Source organism: Haplochromis burtoni, unplaced genomic scaffold (genome assembly GCF_018398535.1).
Source record: "Haplochromis burtoni strain Fernald_Lab_line unplaced genomic scaffold, NCSU_Asbu1 Contig_221, whole genome shotgun sequence".
NCBI lineage: Eukaryota > Metazoa > Chordata > Actinopteri > Cichliformes > Cichlidae > Haplochromis > Haplochromis burtoni.
The window spans coordinates 134,341-153,070 of NW_024582582.1; the positions used below are offsets into that span (position 1 = coordinate 134,341).

Below are 18,730 nucleotides of genomic sequence, written 5' to 3' on the forward strand. Positions count from 1 at the left end.
AACAGGTAGAAACAGAATACAAATCTTCCCCTTTGATCTCATGCAAAAGCATCATTTCAATACCAAGAACTAAGATAGCCGGCGGAACAGTTTGTAGGGGTGCAATGTTCTCATTTCCAGTCCCTTTTTAAAAAAATCTATTTTCTATAACATATTAACAAAGCAGAAAAATAAAGTTTTCAGTTGTGTGTGTTTGTGTTTTTATTTCAATATCAACAGAACTTCAACATATGTTGTACTCAGTCTTTTGTCAAGTAAATTTTGGGAATGCATAACAAATGTTTTTTGAAATATTTACATAGATATTAACAAAAAGTAGACTGTAACAACATGCTACTCTGAAGAATATGTTCCATACACAATATAGTAAAAAAAACAATGAAGAAAACCAACAAAACTCAAAGAATATACATTTCCCATAAGTCTAGAAAAAAATACTTTATACTCTGTACTTAAAATGCATTTTAACATTGGCTTAATTACAGCATCTTGAATGTGCAATTTATATTGATACTGCCTTTTAGTACAAATGCAATACCTTTTTGAAATAACCTGTGCCGGCGGCTTTTTTCTACAGTTGTTAATATTTAAACAGTAACCTGCATTCATCAGCAAAAGCAACAGCATAGTTAGGCTCAGAAGTTGTACACTATAAACATGATTAAAAAAGAAATAGCTACATGACTGATGAATAAAACCTTCCTCTTCACATAGATCTGTACGCTTGATACCGTGGGCTCACCCTCAGAGCTCAAGCGATAGCCGAAAGTGCTGTGCTCTCTGGGCCAGCTGCGTTGCAAACTCTTGAGCTTCGCGAAGAGCTTGCTTATCAGGAAAGTGCAGTGCCGCCTTCTTGGTGGCCACAGCTAGCTGCTTCAGGAGAGCGCACAGGTGGTTGCTCTTATACAGCAGACTTTGGTTAGACCCTTTACGATGGGCTTCCCTGTACAAAGTGTCTACCAGTCTCTGGCCCACCATAATCACCAGCTTACTTTGTGAGATGAATTTCTCTGGTGGCTGGCCATCCTGAAGGCTTCCCACAAATCCACCAATGGCCTTTTGGAGAGCGCCAAAGTAAAGTCTACAGTGCTCTGACATGGAAGATAATTGCTTTTCTTCGGTGCCAGAGTCGGAGGAGTGTTGCTTGGCCTGGGCAGGGGAGAAACAGAATAAAGGTAAACATGCCTTCTAGACTGGTTTGTCTGCTTCAGACTAAAAATCCTTTTATAAATTAAAAGGTCTGTTGTACAGGACTGTGTCAGCTAATGAGGAGACATACCTTCGTCGTCTCTGTTCTTGGTGTGACATTCTCTTTAGGTTCCTTCTGCACTTCCTGCTGTTTGTTTTCCTCTTTCTTGGTCTGAGGAAAATTCAAAGCCAATATATTAATAAGTATGCAGCATGGGTTTCTTGTGGCTAAAAAGTCATCTTTATATTATGACAGAGGAGCAGAAGTTGATACCTGCAGCTCCACGTAATCGTTGTCATCCTCAGCTAAGTCCCCTTCTTGTTTGGTTTTGTCAGGACATTTTTTTTCTGGAGGATCCGTGGTGTTTACAGACTCTTGATCTCTCTGAGGAGTTCGGAACAGAAGCTTGCCATTGGCGTTGATGATCGATACTAGGCGCTTTACATCGTCTGGAATAGTTCTTGCCACCATAACAAAGCGCTCCAATTGGTCAGGTGTCTGGACCTTCCCCGGTTCCTGACTGAGCTTATTTAGAGGCCATTTGGCCTCATTCAGATTACTCACTGTTTGTTGTAAAATCACACCTGAATCCTCTATGATGGAAAGCTGTTTAAAGAGCCTGGTCTGCAGGTTGGCATCAGTCAAACGACGGGCATTTCCTTTAACATCTAGGGCAAAGTTTAGGAAGCCTGTCAGAGAACAAACAATCAACTCTGCTGCTTCTTTGATCTCCTTGAGATGTTTCTCCAGATGTTCCTTACACCTCCAATGACTGCTGACAAAATGCATGAGTTTGGGGACAGCTTCACAAACAGACTCCTGCAAGTCCAGCAGTTTGCGGCACGCCTCATCCTGACTGAGTGTTACTTCTCGCAGAAGCTCGGGGGAAGAGGAGCTCAGGGCCAGAGAGTCACAGGAGCTGTTGGAAGAGCTGGAGGCCGTGCTGATTCTTTGATTATCTGCTGCAGACAGATGCTTGTTTCGACCTTGCTCATCTTCACCCAATGCAGTTTGCCCGCTTTCTTGAATGCCGTGAAAGGTTGTACAGACCAGAAAGTTCCTCATCCGCTGCAGACGCACTCTTTGGAGTTCAAAATCATTGCTTGAGTTACCCCTGCACTCTATGGGGTTTTGATCATTGGGCTGATCGGTGACACCTTGGATGAGGTGTTCCTCCTTGGCTGGAACCACATATACAGACTCTTCTGTAGGCTTCGGGGTTGGAAGTTTGTTGTAATCTTTTAGTAATACTTTTGTTTTAATCTGGATATCGGGAGATTTTGGTTTGGGTATATCATAAAGCAATATAGGTGGACTTTCTTTTCGATGTGCTGGAAGAGTGTCATACATCGGCCTGGAAATTGATTTGCTGGACATGGTATCAGAGATGCCACGGGATGGACTTTGTTTCTCAGGTCCCACTGGCACATCATAGATCAACTCAGGTTTGCGAGAACTGGGAAGGGTGTTGTATCCATCTATCATTTTAATTCGGGATTCTGTGACTGATGGAATGGGGATGTCATAATTTGGCTCCTGAGAAGGGGGTGGTGGGACCGGATACACCTGTGAACAAGAACAAAGTTGTTCAACACTTAAAGTACAAGTCCTACATCTGTTTTGCGGGAAACCTGACAGTTGAGTTAGTGCCCTGGGACTTTTGTTTCCCAAACCCGATCCAATGAAGCATCTTTTGGATGTTCAGGAACAAACTTGACTCATAAAGGCCCAAATTAGCACTTCATCGACCCCAAAAATTTGCTGGTAACATCCCAGTGCCATAAGTCAGATCTATGTCCTTACCCTGATAATCAGCAGTACTTTGTTAGACAAAGGAGTAACAGGCAGGTTAATTTTGATGTTTTGACTGATTTTCTGTATTTAAAAATAATAACAGACCACATTTATAAAAGGCACCAATCCTTGCTTCATTAACCTCTTAACATCTACCATGCTAGTTTTGTTTTGGCCAAATGCCAAAGGAAAAAAAATGTTACAAAATATTAGATTTCAAAAGAAATCTTCATACATTTTTACATCTCAGGCTTCATGTTCCAAACAGGTGAAAATTTTATAGAAAGGATGGACATTAACCAAATCGAAACCATATTAACCTTTGAAAGATATTACGAAATTAATGACTTGGTAGAGAAATTTATGGAAGAGGATTAGGGCCACTGAAAAAAAGTGGGCAGGTCTTTTTTTCCCTTTTCTAGAATTCTGAGAAAAAAGTCAGAATTCTGACTTTAATCTCGGAATTCTGACTTTAATCTCGGAATTCTGACCTTTTTTTTTCAGAATTCTGGAAAATAAAAAAAAGATGTGCTCACTTTTTTTCTCAGTGGCCCTAACAATCAAAACTGCTCCCAGCATTCATAGATGTTTACATCTGCACTGTAACTGCAATAATTTAATCAACCAATTCACACTACAACCTGCGTTTGCCTCTTATCTGTAGTTACTTTTATTTTATTTAATAACTGTTTATAGTAACCATTGTCCTTGATGTAAATATGCATGAAATAAATTGTGTATGATTCTGTTCTGTGTTCTGTGTCCTGTGTACTGTTTGTTTGTATATGTGTCTTTCTGGCTGCTGTTACAGCCAAATTTCCCCTTGTGGGACAATTAAAGGCTTATTCTATTCTATCCTCTTCTGTAGAAATGAATCCTCTAAAACATCTGAAACTTACATAAGAGTCTTCTGGTTTGCTACACATTAAAGTCTCCGGAGAGTTAAGGCCCTTCTCCAGAACTTGCATTCGTAGCATCGGTGTAGGAGGCGTTGTCTTCTGCGAATAGCACATTAGAAAGAAAATGAAGCTGTCGGACCAAAGCCCAATCAAATAGTATCATCTAAAGTTATCTTGACTTTGAGACATTCTTACAGTGTAAAAGGAAGCTTTTTTTGGTTGGTTCGGCACATCGTACATCTTCCCATTTGGACTGGATGCTGTACTGAAGGATGAAGGCTGCAGACAAAACAGTCAGGCTGTAATATTGGAGTTGACTGGCACCATTTGCTCTGCTTTGATCAAAGCCACTTTTCCCCACTGACACATGCGTTAACACGTTTATGGGGACAGTGTTTGCTCTGAAGCCTGTTGTAAGTGCTATTATTCATACACCTTGCCAATTAATGCAGCTCTGTAATGAAAACCATGCTGTTCAGCGACAATTAGGTAGCTACTGTAGAGAGAAACAGGACTTCCCTGGAGCAGGAGAGGAAATGGTGAACATGCGGGAATATATCCCCCTCCTTCTGCTGCAAAGGCAGCCGTACAGACACTTCTGTTTTTCTGGGGTCCCTGTCAGCATGTGCTGCTGTTTGCAGTTAAAAGTGTCTGAAGTCTGTGTCTGTTTGGCTTTTACAGGCCCATAAAGACCCCAGTGCTGCATGCCTGTCCCCATGGAGAGGCCCCTGGTCTCCATCTGCAAGCTCTTTTGTCAGCAGGGGTTTCATTTCTACAACATTTCTACCTCTCTAATCATGAGCATTAACACTTCCTAAGAAGCATGAATGACTTTGACCTTGGACAAACAGACTGGCTATCAGCTACAATGAGCTCCTTTCCAAAAACTGCAAAATAATAATTTTCTAAATATAGAAAAAAAACCACTTGTACCTTGTGTGCTTCGGGTCCTGGTGCTTCTGAACCTTTTGAAGCCAATAAGTGAGCAGAGGGGACCTTGTAGATCGTGTCCATGAGTTCATAAGCAGGACTGCTGGTGGTTCTGGGGATGCTGGGTGTCTGGTAGATATTTTGCACACTGTCATCAGTTTTACCATGAGTTGACCTGGGCACTTCATGCACTGCTGGTGTCACCATCTGCGGTAAGAGCTTTAGTCTGTTTGCAGGTGCCAGGCCATGTCGTCCATACAGAGAGCACATCCACCACCCACTGGTTCCAGCCACGTTTGGATTTATCACTGTGAGGATGTCGCCCTTTCTAAAGGCCAGTTCATCTGGACACTCTGCTGTGTTGTCATACAGAGCTTTTGCTAATTGGTTCTAAACAACAACAAAAAAAGAGAGACAAATGAAATAAGGGTTAGAAGGTTGCATGTGGTACTACCACACAGGAAATAGGCTGCGGTCACGTATAATGGTATTTCCTCTTGCAAAATGTGAGTCGAACTCAATCGTCAGACTCACAGGGGAAAAAATCATAACCCGATTGAGGGTCTAATTCTTCAGTGGCAACAATGCCAAGCCCAGCTGCAAACCCTACGCTGGCCATAGTCCTGTGTTTTAGGAATGAGCAAAAAATACTGTTAACAGCTTCTGATATGCATCACTCATACGTGCGTTTTGTTTCCCGATTACCAATAGTTGGAAAAGAAACTAAGATGACTTATTATGATGGAAATGGTGAAGGTCAGGATTATTACCTGTAATAACTTAGACTCCAGAGATAAATTAACTTGTTAACTTCTTTCAGTGACATATTTCTTTGCTTTCACTTCCAGATTGCACTTCCTATCAAGAGAAAAATAGAAAAGCTTCCCCTGTGGGCGATACATTTTGCTAAACTTGTTTTGAATCCCAGTTGCAATTTCTAAAAGAAGAGTGGCTGCTGGGTCTTGTGAATGTTTTGTAGCTAAACCACTGCCAAGCATTGGTAAGCATTGTTAGCCATCGTTAGTTCTCGATTCCATAAAAGTACCCGGCTCTTCTATGTGTGACATGTGTATATATAACATGTGGTGTGTGAGAGTTTCTTGCAGCTTAAGCCTTGTTTTCTGTGGTAGCCGTGTTGTGGGGAGACATTCAGTATGAGAACACAGATGTCACACACACACACACACACACACACACACACACACACACACACACACACACACACACACCTAAACCAAAAACAATGGGCAGTGTTGAATGCATAGCAAATAGTGGTATGGTATGGTGTGCAGCCACCAACTCAAAAGAGGAAAGAGTTCAGGCACTAACGTAGCTCATAACTCTGTTCTCAATTCTTGTGAATATCATGCATATCAAAGGTTTTTTCATCTATAAATTTAATTCACTTCGACAGTTTTGAAAGGAGCATGGAGAGCCAAACCACTAATTTATTTGCCTGTAAGCAAAGACGTGGACATTGCTACTGACATTATTGGGTTGTGTCTTAAATCATGTTTTTAAGACTCGAAGATTTTAAGTTGAAAGATTTTTTTAAAAAGGCATGTGAAAAGGAGTGTTCTTGGTTAACGACATGTCTCTCACAAGTCATTAACTAATTATCAAACCAGATAGATAAAGCTTTTTAAAATGTTATCATGCAGAATTTGTGATTTAGCCCATAAACTCAGGAAAGCGTTGATGCAGTTAAGTGTACTGGCCGTGTATACAGCAGTGCTTAAAATATTTTAACCATCATATCAGTCTCTAGTTAACACTGACTTGAGTGCTAAACAAAAATAGAGAACAACTTTTTTCTGGTGGTCATGCAGGTTGTGCATAAACTTCTGGGTTTCCATGGTAAACTGGTGGGAGACCAGCAGGTGAGACAGGATGCTGCTGGATCAGCCTTTACTTTGAGATCAGCTGTGATATGAGCTTTGTGTGGAAACACAGCTAGCATTAGCAAGAAGATAAGCTTCATTGATGTGTAAGAGATGACTTTTCTCTCACTTAACAGCTCGGTCAGCATATGTGATGCAGAGGAGATCAGTTGTTAACTTCTTTAGCATTTCAACAAGGAAAGCTGTTGGTCTAGTGTAATAAACAGGCACGGCTCAGCAGCACCTTCAGATTAGCTGACTGAATGAAACACGTTTAAGCAGCCCACACTTTACCTTCATTTTTCAACAATACTCACTGTAGACATCGACAGTTAAGCATGTCACAAACTGCTCGAGCCTTTTAATTCAGCTGATTTGATTTTTTTTAATTTGTATATTTTAATTTACTGTTTTTAAACAGTAAATCAGGCCTGTGTTTCTGTTTATTTTCAGAGATACATGATGCCCACAGGTCAGCCATTACAAACTGATGATTTATTGAATATAATGCTGGACACTAAACAGAATCTAAAGTATTTAAAATGAGCTTATGATCTGCACATACGCAGCAGTAATATTCATCCTTTTTACACTGATTAGGAACATTTTTCATACCTTCTGTAAAAATCACAAAATACCACTGCCACTGCTGTAACCTCCTTTTAATGCTGTTTAAACATCAGAGTCTATGGGAATCGACTCGCTTTTTGAGAGTCAGATGACCGCTAGAGGAAGCGCAGTTTTTGGGTCTTTCTGGTGGTGTAATTTCTCAGCATCAGACGTTTCCCACTAGCTTGTGACTGAAAAGCTTCTGAAAAGCTTCGATGATTACAGATTATGCTATTAAATTGTTTGCTCACACCTACTCCTGTTCTTTAAAGCTAATACGTATAATGAAGGATAGCTGGGTTACTCAAACACAGTTGCACAGACGTTGGGATAAACAAATACCGACATGACCTCCCGCTGATAACTCTGTGTGCGGGGAGAGGTTGGGGCAGGGGTACTCTGCTGGCTCTGCCCTCTCTCTGAGGGTGAATCTTCTGAAACAAAGAGCCCATTCAACATCAGAGACCAACACGCTCAGCACCTGTTGGGATGCAGGCCTGTGTTGCACACTGACCACAGCAGACCACGGCCTCCTGTCAACACACACGCGCAGACACATGCAGCAAGCCTCAGCAAACTCCCTAATCCTCGGGGTCATGCTACAGACGTGCAAGTGAAATACACAGGGTCCGATGACAGTCAGGCACCGTGGCACTGCGATCTGCTTTCTCCTTATAATAATCATGCACATTATCCTGAGAGGACAACTGCTGAGCTTCATTATAAACTATCCAAACTCTGTATATTTAACACCCATAACCCATGAATGCACGTAAAAAGACTGACCTAATTGTCGGTGGCCAAATTTCATATATAGCCCTTATTTGAATGACACGCTGTCTGACATTTATAGGTCGCTCGTCCTCGGGCGGCACATGCACTCGTCCGTCCTTGCCTTGTGGCCGTGGTTCTGTGTCTGTGTGTTGATCCACGAATATAGTGACAAAGTCAGATTCAGCTGTGACTCTTTTGGATTCCTGCACGCGCCTGCTTGTGCAGATCATGCCCGTGGACAGCTGGGCTTCAGCACTTCAGCTGGACAGCTGCTCTGCCTCTCCCATCTCTTCTCTGTCCTGTTCACAAATTAACATCAGCTCACCAACACAAGGACTGGCTACTAAAAGTCAGGTGTAGAAGCCAACGAGTTGTAGCGGTTGTACATCGTGCGCTCTAAAGATAAAATGTCTTGTTCCAAACCTCACCTCACGGAGCGACCCGGATTAAAAACAAATCTGACACGTTTCAAATGGTGTGTTTATTTCTATTGTATTAGTTGCATAGATTAATGTGTTGTTAAAAAGGTGAAAGTGAATTGGTAACACTGATGTCATTGTACCTCTTTTAAAAGGTCAACAACAGCAATACCAATGCACAAAAATGCCGCATTTATTTTAGTCATTGTCATGCCAGGAAGCATCATGACTAAATGTGAAACAGTGCCACTGTCTCAAAATGGTATCATGTTAGATTTATTTAAGCAAACAGCCTGGTGTCCAGGATTGAAGTAGTTCAAGGAAAGGAAACTTCTTGATGTTACTCCACAGATATATGACACAAATGTTACATGCTCACATCTCTGTGATGGGCCTTAGGATGGACACAGAGCTCGGACTACAACCGGTGTCAGCGGTCAGGGAGGGGACGTTGATCTTAGCTTACGCTATAGACTCTTCTTCAACGATGCCGTTCAAAAGCCCAAAACAGGTGTAGCCTTGCTAATGTAACAAAGACAACTGCAAGTATGAACAAAAGAGAGAAACTCATAAACCACAAGTCCTTACAAACAGATCGTCCAGTTATAGAATTTCACAGTCAATTATTTATAATCGACCAGCTTCTACATGTATACACACACGTATTAAAATATGAGCACATATAAACTGCATAGGTGGTAACAATTCAGTCGTTTCTAACAACGAAAGCACAGACTGCTCGGTCATCATAACGTCATCATTCAGACCCTGCACTCTGCAAAGTCGGTGACGACACTGCTAAAGGTCTTGGCGTACACGGCTCTGTTCTTTCCTTCCCCGTTTTAGCTCCCTTATTTTTCTGTTTGGCTTGCTAACCATAATTTGTACTGCCATTGCACCATTGAAGTACTCTGTAAGACACATGCGGAAAAACAACTCGTTGCATAGCTGATGCTACCAGGTTGATTAATCACAAATGACAGACAGCTAGGTCAAAAAGTACAGGTCATATATCTGAACCCAAACCTGTTTTTAATCAGCAGAGTATAAAACAACTGGGTAAAAATTTGGTTCATAGTGAAAATTTGTACTGCACAATAAAGTTAGGCTTAGGTTCACAAAGTAGAACCATGAGTTACACAAATGATGAAGCTCTTATGATGTGCCCAACTTGAACTTAAAGCTGTGCCATGTGGAGGGAGGGGCTTATTTTTGTAGTCATGTTGATTGGGCCTTTGAGTCTTTGACTGCCAAGCACATGGTGACTGTGGGAAGGACAAACTCTTTTTTAACAGGAAGAGGTCTTTTGCAAAACTAAGCCAAAGAAGGCGGGTCATCTGCAGCAGTGAGGGGATTTCAGAAAGACCGGCCTGTCTCAGAGCTCTCCAATGCCCCATTACTGGACTTCTCGAAACTCCCCTCTCTAACAAGGCCAATGTTTTCATGTGATCCATTTACTTTTTGTAAAAGTTTCCTACAAATGAAGATACAAATCTTCATTACTATTAGAAACTGTTAGTGAGGTCACGGTGGTCAAAATGCAGTCCGTCACAGGCTGTGAGAGAGTTCACATAGAAACTCGTTGCTTCTTGTGTTTATTCATAATTCTACTGCCAAAGTATTTTGTAACCAGTGACGCACATTCAGCGGGTATTTTGTAACTGTACTACAAACTGGGAAGATAACTGGAACTCTTCTTCCTGTATAGCCAAAGAGCATCGTGCAAGTCGTATTTATGTGGTAGTGTGTACCTTTAGAGCCAGTGGAACATGAACAAGCTTAGGATCAGTTCCTAGTGTGGGAACATCCCCCTTTTGGTTGACCAAGACACGAACTCGGGGTCAGGTCAAAGCCTCGTCCATTATACCTTCAATGCAAATCTGTCACACAGGACCAGAGATGCACTAGGATTTAAGAAACAAAAATTCTTTTCCCAGGCAGAGTGGTGGGAGTGCAGTGCCGGAGATGAGACATAGCTGAGATCAACTCCTGTCTTTAATGTGTAACGGAAGTCAGCTTGTAAATATGACATATTAGAATTTCCCACAGAAACAAAGACAGTGTTGGTGGGGGCGGTGTGTGTGTTTGTGTGTGTGTGTGTGTGTGTGCGCAGAGGGAGACAGAAGGAGGAAAAAGCAAAGTGTAATATCCCCATAAATTATCATTTGACACGTGTGGAATCTGTCTCTGGTCAATCACTTTTTTAATCTTAGATGATCTTCAGATGTGCTTCGTGAAAATCACTTTTGTCAACCTTCCCCCAACCCAAACAAACCCAAGAGGAGGTCAACACAGACTCTGTGGCAGTGACACCGACTCGCTGCAGCTGCCCTGGTATTTCCTGTACGGGAACTGGTGAGAACTATGTCAAAAACTCAACTAATGAAAACTTCCAAGCAGCTTTTGGTGGACGGATCTATGACTGAACTAAAGAAAAGAGACATTTAAAGTTTCAATACTCTTTTTCTACTGATGGAATAACTATTGGATTCTTTTGTTAAACCTGATCTCAGGATTAAAACTAATAAGAAACAAAATATTTCCTTTTACAAATTAAAAGCGGATACATAAGAAACAAACGACACCATTTGGAAATTCGATGCTGCTGATGTGGTTTTTCTGCTACACTTCACTTGACAAGCGCAGCGTCTGTGGCTGAAAATTGAAGCCAACTCCAGAGTGCCAAAAACTGCAGTTTCTCTATTGTCTGTATGAGGCTAACTGTTTGTACAGCATAAACCATTAAATGACTCTAAACAAGAATTGGGTGCTCAAGTGTGAATTTATTTTAGACTCCCTTCAAGTGTGGTCAGGTGTGAGTCTTCAATAAAGCGCATCCGAGCAACTTGTATCTGTTTATTTACAGGGAGTGCAGAATTATTAGGCAAGTTGTATTTTTGAGGAATAATTTTATTATTGAACAACAACCATGTTCTCAATGAACCCAAAAAACTCATTAATATCAAAGCTGAATGTTTTTGGAAGTAGTTTTTAGTTTGTTTTTAGTTTTAGCTATTTTAGGGGGATATCTGTGTGTGCAGGTGACTATTACTGTGCATAATTATTAGGCAACTTAACAAAAAACAAATATATACCCATTTCAATTATTTATTTTTACCAGTGAAACCAATATAACATCTCCACATTCACAAATATACATTTCTGACATTCAAAAACAAAACAAAAACAAATCAGCGACCAATATAGCCACCTTTCTTTGCAAGGACACTCAAAAGCCTGCCATCCATGGATTCTGTCAGTGTTTTGATCTGTTCACCATCAACATTGCGTGCAGCAGCAACCACAGCCTCCCAGACACTGTTCAGAGAGGTGTACTGTTTTCCCTCCTTGTAAATCTCACATTTGATGATGGACCACAGGTTCTCAATGGGGTTCAGATCAGGTGAACAAGGAGGCCATGTCATTAGTTTTTCTTCTTTTATACCCTTTCTTGCCAGCCACGCTGTGGAGTACTTGGAGCGTGTGATGGAGCATTGTCCTGCATGAAAATCATGTTTTTCTTGAAGGATGCAGACTTCTTCCTGTACCACTGCTTGAAGAAGGTGTCTTCCAGAAACTGGCAGTAGGACTGGGAGTTGAGCTTGACTCCATCCTCAACCCGAAAAGGCCCCACAAGCTCATCTTTGATGATACCAGCCCAAACCAGTACTCCACCTCCACCTTGCTGGCGTCTGAGTCGGACTGGAGCTCTCTGCCCTTTACCAATCCAGCCACGGGCCCATCCATCTGGCCCATCAAGACTCACTCTCATTTCATCAGTCCATAAAACCTTAGAAAAACAGTCTTGAGATATTTCTTGGCCCAGTCTTGACGTTTCAGCTTGTGTGTCTTGTTCAGTGGTGGTCGTCTTTCAGCCTTTCTTACCTTGGCCATGTCTCTGAGTATTGCACACCTTGTGCTTTTGGGCACTCCAGTGATGTTGCAGCTCTGAAATATGGCCAAACTGGTGGCAAGTGGCATCTTGGCAGCTGCACGCTTGACTTTTCTCAGTTCATGGGCAGTTATTTTGCGCCTTGGTTTTTCCACACGCTTCTTGCGACCCTGTTGACTATTTTGAATGAAACGCTTGATTGTTCGATGATCACGCTTCAGAAGCTTTGCAATTTTGAGACTGCTGCATCCCTCTGCAAGATATCTCACTATTTTTGACTTTTCTGAGCCTGTCAAGTCCTTCTTTTGACCCATTTTGCCAAAGGAAAGGACGTTGCCTAATAATTATGCACACCTGATATAGGGTGTTGATGTCATTAGACCACACCCCTTCTCATTACAGAGATGCACATCACCTAATATGCTTAATTGGTAGTAGGCTTTCGAGCCTATACAGCTTGGAGTAAGACAACATGCATGAAGAGGATGATGTGGACAAAATACTCATTTGCCTAATAATTCTGCACTCCCTGTATTTGTTGTTTGTGGACGAGTAAGAACCCAGACGTTGTCTAATTTGGGGCTTGATGCTCTCTGCAGCAACACTCAGTCTTGTCTGTGTTAAGCTGCAGAAAACTGTTTGTCAGTCCATTAGAACAGATAGTTTATCCAGTTTACAAGGTTTAAAAGCGAGGTGCAATTGGATATCATCTGCATGCAAATGATAGGAAATGATTTTAAAACTAATAATAATAAGGCCTAATGGCAGGATATGTAATGAGAATAACAAGGGGCTTAAACATATCCTTGCAGAACACTGCATGAAAATTCAGCTACATCTGGCCAAAAGGTTTCCACTGACACCAAAAGTGTTCTATTCGCCAGAATTGAAATGAACCATTTCACGACAGATCTGGAAACCCAGTATCAAAGGCTGAGCTACGGTCTACACAAGAACATGCTGTACATACAGTAAGCCTCATATGGACAATAGAACAAGGACTGAGCAGTCACCGCTATCTGCGGCCATCGAAAGGTCATTTGTGACTTTAAGGAGAGCCGTTTCTGTGGAGTGCAACTTCCTAAAACGTGATTCAAAGTTATCAAGAATATCATGCTTCTCCAGCAGCGCCTTCCTTACTTGTGACCAAACAGCTTTTCCCGATCTGTGTCTAAAGACACAGTTTTTAGATGTACCTTGCAAACCAAACGTTCTAATTAGAAAGCTTAAAGTTAAAGACCTGATAACTTAGCAGTTCATGTCTAAACCACTTGTGGATCTGAAAAACCAAAGTGTTAAAATGACCAAAACGCTAAAAGTGGGGCTGTGCTCAAAATCAGCGAGGGCGCGCCTGTGATACAGACTACAAATGATAAATGGTAAATGGCCTGTATTTGTATAGCGTTTACAAATGCACTACAGCATCTTTCATCTGCAGAGGTGTAGCATGAACAGTGGTTGACAGGCTGGTCAAAGTGAGGAGTATTTCTACAGATAACACTCGGGCTGCAGGCCCACTGTTTCCCTGACAGGAACTTATCTCATTGCTTGCACTCTGGTTTTATTTATAGTCACACTTCCTCATGCTCATCTTCTGCATTTTCTCTCACTACAGATATTCACTACGGGATTGCAGAACATATTTTTTTCTTTGGGATCATTTTGATGCGTTAGTACAGTTGCAGTAGTGAAGAGCAAGGCGACCGTATCAGCTCATTTTTGCAGTAGCCCTTGGTTGTCAAACATTCACATTTCATGTTATCGACATGTTTTCTTTACTTTTTGCACTCGAGTACGAAAAGGGAAAGACGTGCATGCAAACAGAGGGATTACTTAAATGTGCTTTGGTGGTGAAATTTGCAGAAATGTAGTAAACTTCATATGTAACTTCACTGATAACTGAGGAACTAAAATATTGTTTCCTAAATCAAGAATGAGCTCAAGTATGGCCACTGAGAAGTAAACATAGCTCGGTTTATTTACAAAAATCCCCACCGGGGGACTTAAATGACAGAATATATCTTTAACATGAGCTTTATGCCACAGAAGCCACAGGGTTTAGGGAGCATGTGGGGGGCGCTCACTATGCTACTGACATACTTACCTCAAAGGTTATACAATCTTGAGTTCATGAGACCTGCGTGTTCTATGAAATTAACATTATATTCAGTTCATTAGAACAGCGGTCCCCGACCTTTTTTGTGCTACGGACCGGTTTATGTCTGACAATATTTTCACGGACCGGCCTTTAAGGTGTTGCAGATAAATAAATACAACAACATAAAACCAGTACCGGTACAAAAAAAGAAGATGTATTCATAACACACGTGAAAAGACCCAGGGAAACCGAGTTAACGATAAAAACGATAAAAACCGATAAAAACCCTGAAAACCATAAATTTCACACCCAAGCCTCAACCCAGTATGGTACCAAACCACTAACGGACCGGTACTGGTCCTTGGTCCGGGGGTTGGAGACCCCTGTATTAGATGATAATGTTTCAAAAAGCCAAAACAAACTTTTGAAGAGAAACTCAAAGGTCTGATTTAAAAAATGAAATTGCTGTTTTATCGGCAGGCTGATATTAGATGTTGGCTGATCTGCTGACATTTATGACAGCAGACATTTATACTCTCTGTGTCTTAAAGATAAATGAAATGTAGGCCAGTATATCTGAATATTGAAATCACCAAATATTGGTATTGGCCTTGAATATTCTCTATCAGTCAGGCTCTATATAAACAACTATTTGTTGTCCGACTTAGGATGCTTCAGTTACGCTCTTGTAGTATAAATTTCCATTACATGAAAGTACAGCCCAACACTAATACATCTGATATGTGAGCGTCTGCTTTAGCGTCTTTTTCTTCACATTCTTTTGTTTTTCACTTCATTTCGGAAATTTTTAAATTATTTTTTAACATTTCAATTTACAGTATGTTCATCTAGGTAGGGCTGTTGCATTGGCTACTATAATATCTCTTTAGTAGTGGCATAAGCTGTTTTTGGGTCACTTGGGGGAGCTCAGCAAGCTGTGAGAGAAACTTAATTTGGCCTCAAACGACTTCATAAACACATCTAACTCTTTAGCTCATACAGTAACACACTGTGGGCTCAGTGAAGCTTTTATTTATTGCTCCTCACTGATGGGAGTAGAAACCAAAGCAATAAGCTGGAAGACACAATAAAATTCCCTCACATGTGAAAAAAAAAGGCATGTAAGGAATGGGCGAGCGTGAGCACTCTCCTCGTGTTTGTAGCTGATGGGTTCGTTTTTTTGCTTTTTGTTTCACAACTACCTTTTTGCTATTACAAACTTGAACAACTTGATCTGTTAGCTATGGTTTTCAGATACACCTCCCACTAAATGAGCTGGATCCACTCATTTATCATTACTGTAGTAATTAGTAAGTACTGTAGTCTGTTTGAGGAGGATCCAGTTACCTACTTTATTAATGATTTCCTCAAAAGTCCTCAGGAGTTAAACGCATGACTGAAGATCACAGGAGTTAAATTAGCTCAAGAAACTTAGATCAGCTTCCTTTTGTGGGTGATGTTGTTGCCACTTCTCCACACCAGCCTCCTGCTGTGTAAACCTCTGTGACTGTGCACTGACTACTGCTCTCAGATGATAAAAACAGACACTAAGCAACACACTAGGCGGCCCAAAATAGCTTTCTGCATCCTGATGAAGGCAGGGATCGGGTATAAAACAACCTTCATGTAAGGTTCGATTGCTTAAACAGAGTTAGTCATCAGCCAAACCAGACAGTATTTTTAAAGGGAAAATGAATAAGATGAGCACAGTCAAACTGGTTGCTTCGCTTGGGGATTGTCAGAGTGATGCATATCCTTTCCCACCACTGGTAACTCCAGACAGGGTTTGGGAAGATTGCGCTCTGCTGTTTCATTCATCATATAGAGGTTTTTAAACTTTTTCTACCACCCGCCCTTACACACTGACTGGCCTGAGAACTGTCCAACACAGCAACTGGAGCAGAATTCTCAGCTCACTTTAATGCTTTCCACATCTGCTGTTGGCCGCAGTGCTCCCCTGATCCGCGACTCTCAGAGTGCTTCAACAAACACTCGTTTCTGGAGGCAGAATGGTGAAAATACACAGTGACAACCGTGACACGGTGGGAAATGGTAGGATTCATTACCCAACTGGTGTGGCCTATATTAATGACTGTGAAGGTTCTCAGTCATCCAGCTCATCGTAGTCTAAGGAGCTTGAAAAGCGTCTGGACTTCTTTAAGTTTCCTTGAAGACGTTTCACCTCTCATTCGAGAAGCTTCTTCAGTTCTAAGAGCGATTGGTGGAGAGCCCCAGATTTTAAGCCCTATGGGCGTGTCCCCAAGAGGGTCACTGACCCCCTATTGATCCTCTACCTAATCACATGAGCCAAGGTGTGAAAACGGGTGTGCGTCAGAAAAGATATTACAGTATTAAAGTGTGCATAAGCCCTCCACCAAGTTTGATTTCTGTAGACTTTTTCAGCATATTCCCAAATGTCACAGTGACTGCCTTTCACAATAAAGGCACACAAAATAAAGGCTCCAATAAAATGATAATGGAGGACACTGTGTCATAATGCACATGTGATCCTCTCAGGAGATCGTCCGCATCCCTCTCACCCTATCCCAGCATCCCTCCTTCACTACATTGTGAACCTCCTCTGTGGTCTTCCTCCTGCCTGACCGCTCCATCCTCACCCATCTCAGCCTTTCCTCTAACTTTGCCTCCAAATTGCTCAACCTGAGCTGTTACAATAATAAATGATTGTGTAATTGTTCTTTTTGTGCGTATGACAGTTCTGGTGACTGACTCATCATTCACTTGTATTTGGAGTTTAATCAGTTTCCAAAAAAGACAACAAACAAATAAACAACTTGACTAACACTTATTTTCTGTAATTTGCTATCGATATTAGGATAATATTATAGGGATTTTCTTTAAAATGAGGATAATCATTAAGTTCTGAAGCTGCAGCAGCCCTATTCGAAACAATCATAGTGTTTGGGCTTGAAAATCACAAACATATTTAGAAACCACTGCATTAGTTGCTGCAGCAACTATTTTTGTAACACGTAGTTGATGAGTGAGCTGAGGTTGCAATGCAATCAAGCCACGAAAGTTGATTTTCCACAGTGCGTAAAGTTTCGGTGATCAGATGATAGTTTGAATATTAAGAGCTTGTGTCTGTTGGTTTTATCATTCTGAAAATATCCAGCTTCACATCCTCAGTTATCTGCGGCTGAGCAACTTCTAAAGGCTTTTGTGTTAATGAGGCTCTTAGAGTTTCCCTCTCAGCTGCGTCAGGATGGACTCAGGTTACAGCCTACAGTAGAGCAGGTCACAGGGGTGTGTGTAGAAATAGGTGGTAGCCGACACCGCGGCTTAAAGCGAAAGCCGAGCAGGTGGTCTACAGGCACATTCCTCTGACGGCAGGACACAACAGGGTGGATGCTGCATTACAAAGTAAAAGCTGAGTAACTGTTGAAGCGCAGAAGCAGCTGCAGCACTCACCATGATCGTTAAGGAAGTAGCTGCATCCACACAGAGAAATAAATCCGTCTGCCGAGGGTCGCAGTTTCAGTGAAGCGCGTGTGTGTGGAAAGTCTGCGTGCTGTCCTCTTCCTCCGTGCCTCACAAGCATATTGTCTGAGCTGTCACGGCGAGCCCGGCTGTTTTACACAGGGCGGAGAAACTCAGCTGCTTTCCCGCAGCCCCATTGGTCAGAGAGACACTCCTGCACACACTCACACAAACTTGTGCCCCACCCACTGCTTTTCTTTATGTTTTAACCCATCTTCATGGCACTCCGCACTTCCTTTACCCTCAATTTTTCTTGTAAAGCAGAAGTACCCTGCTCACCACTAGTCTGCCCTTCCAACTAACTGAGGGAATTTTTCTCATTGCCTTTTATTGCGTTTCCTCTTTATGTTTAAATATGGAACATTTCTCTATATTTGTGACTGATTGGTTTGGTTGGGTTAGCCAAGAAAACGGGGGTAGTGGCTGTTGAAAGCACAAATTCTTGGGACTTTCCTTATTGTTGTCTGAATGACATACGGCGGGGTCGGGGAGAGCTAGGGAATGCAGAGGGGCGATGGGGCAGCCTGACCTTCCAGGCAGAGGTCAAAGGCCACACCAGAGAAGGGAAACCAGGAGCTTTGAGAAGTTTGCTTCTTTTTTCCCTCTTTCCTGTTTTTGAAGATAAGACCAAGAAAGTTTGGAGGGATCTCTTAAGCTTAACTGTGACAGAAAGTGCGAAATGGCTCTGGCTGTTTGCGTGTTGTGTCCATTTGGTGCTCCTGACAGGTTGCTGCTCACTTTTTGT

At 41.8% G+C, this 18,730-nt stretch overlaps 1 protein-coding gene across 2 annotated transcripts; it reads right to left on the reverse strand.

Moving 5' to 3' along the window:
• Positions 1–574: 574 nt before the first annotated feature.
• On the reverse strand, positions 575–18,609 carry cass4 (Cas scaffold protein family member 4). 2 transcript variants are annotated; one of them, XM_005938570.2, is made up of 7 exons: positions 17,917–18,609; positions 4,816–5,202; positions 4,078–4,161; positions 3,883–3,981; positions 1,463–2,755; positions 1,280–1,360; positions 575–1,149 (listed from the first exon to the last, which is right to left on the reverse strand). In XM_005938570.2, exons 1-7 carry the CDS (start codon positions 17,917–17,919, stop codon positions 745–747), a joined length of 2,352 nt encoding a protein of 783 aa, XP_005938632.1. In that variant the 5' UTR covers positions 17,920–18,609; the 3' UTR covers positions 575–744. The 2 variants fall into 2 exon arrangements, with proteins under 2 accessions (XP_005938632.1, XP_042082579.1); XM_042226645.1 differs by lacking the exons at positions 3,883–3,981; positions 4,078–4,161.
• Between the last annotated feature and the right edge of the window lie 121 nt (positions 18,610–18,730).

Excerpts from the sequence above, each read along its gene's own strand:
- cass4 (XM_005938570.2), bottom strand. Across the intron at positions 2,756-3,882 it reads GCAAACCAGAAGACTCTTAT|GTGTATCCGGTCCCACCACC; the intron begins GTAAGTTTCAGA and ends TCTTGTTCACAG. Across the intron at positions 1,150-1,279 it reads CAAGAACAGAGACGACGAAG|GCCAAGCAACACTCCTCCGA; the intron begins GTATGTCTCCTC and ends TCCCCTGCCCAG.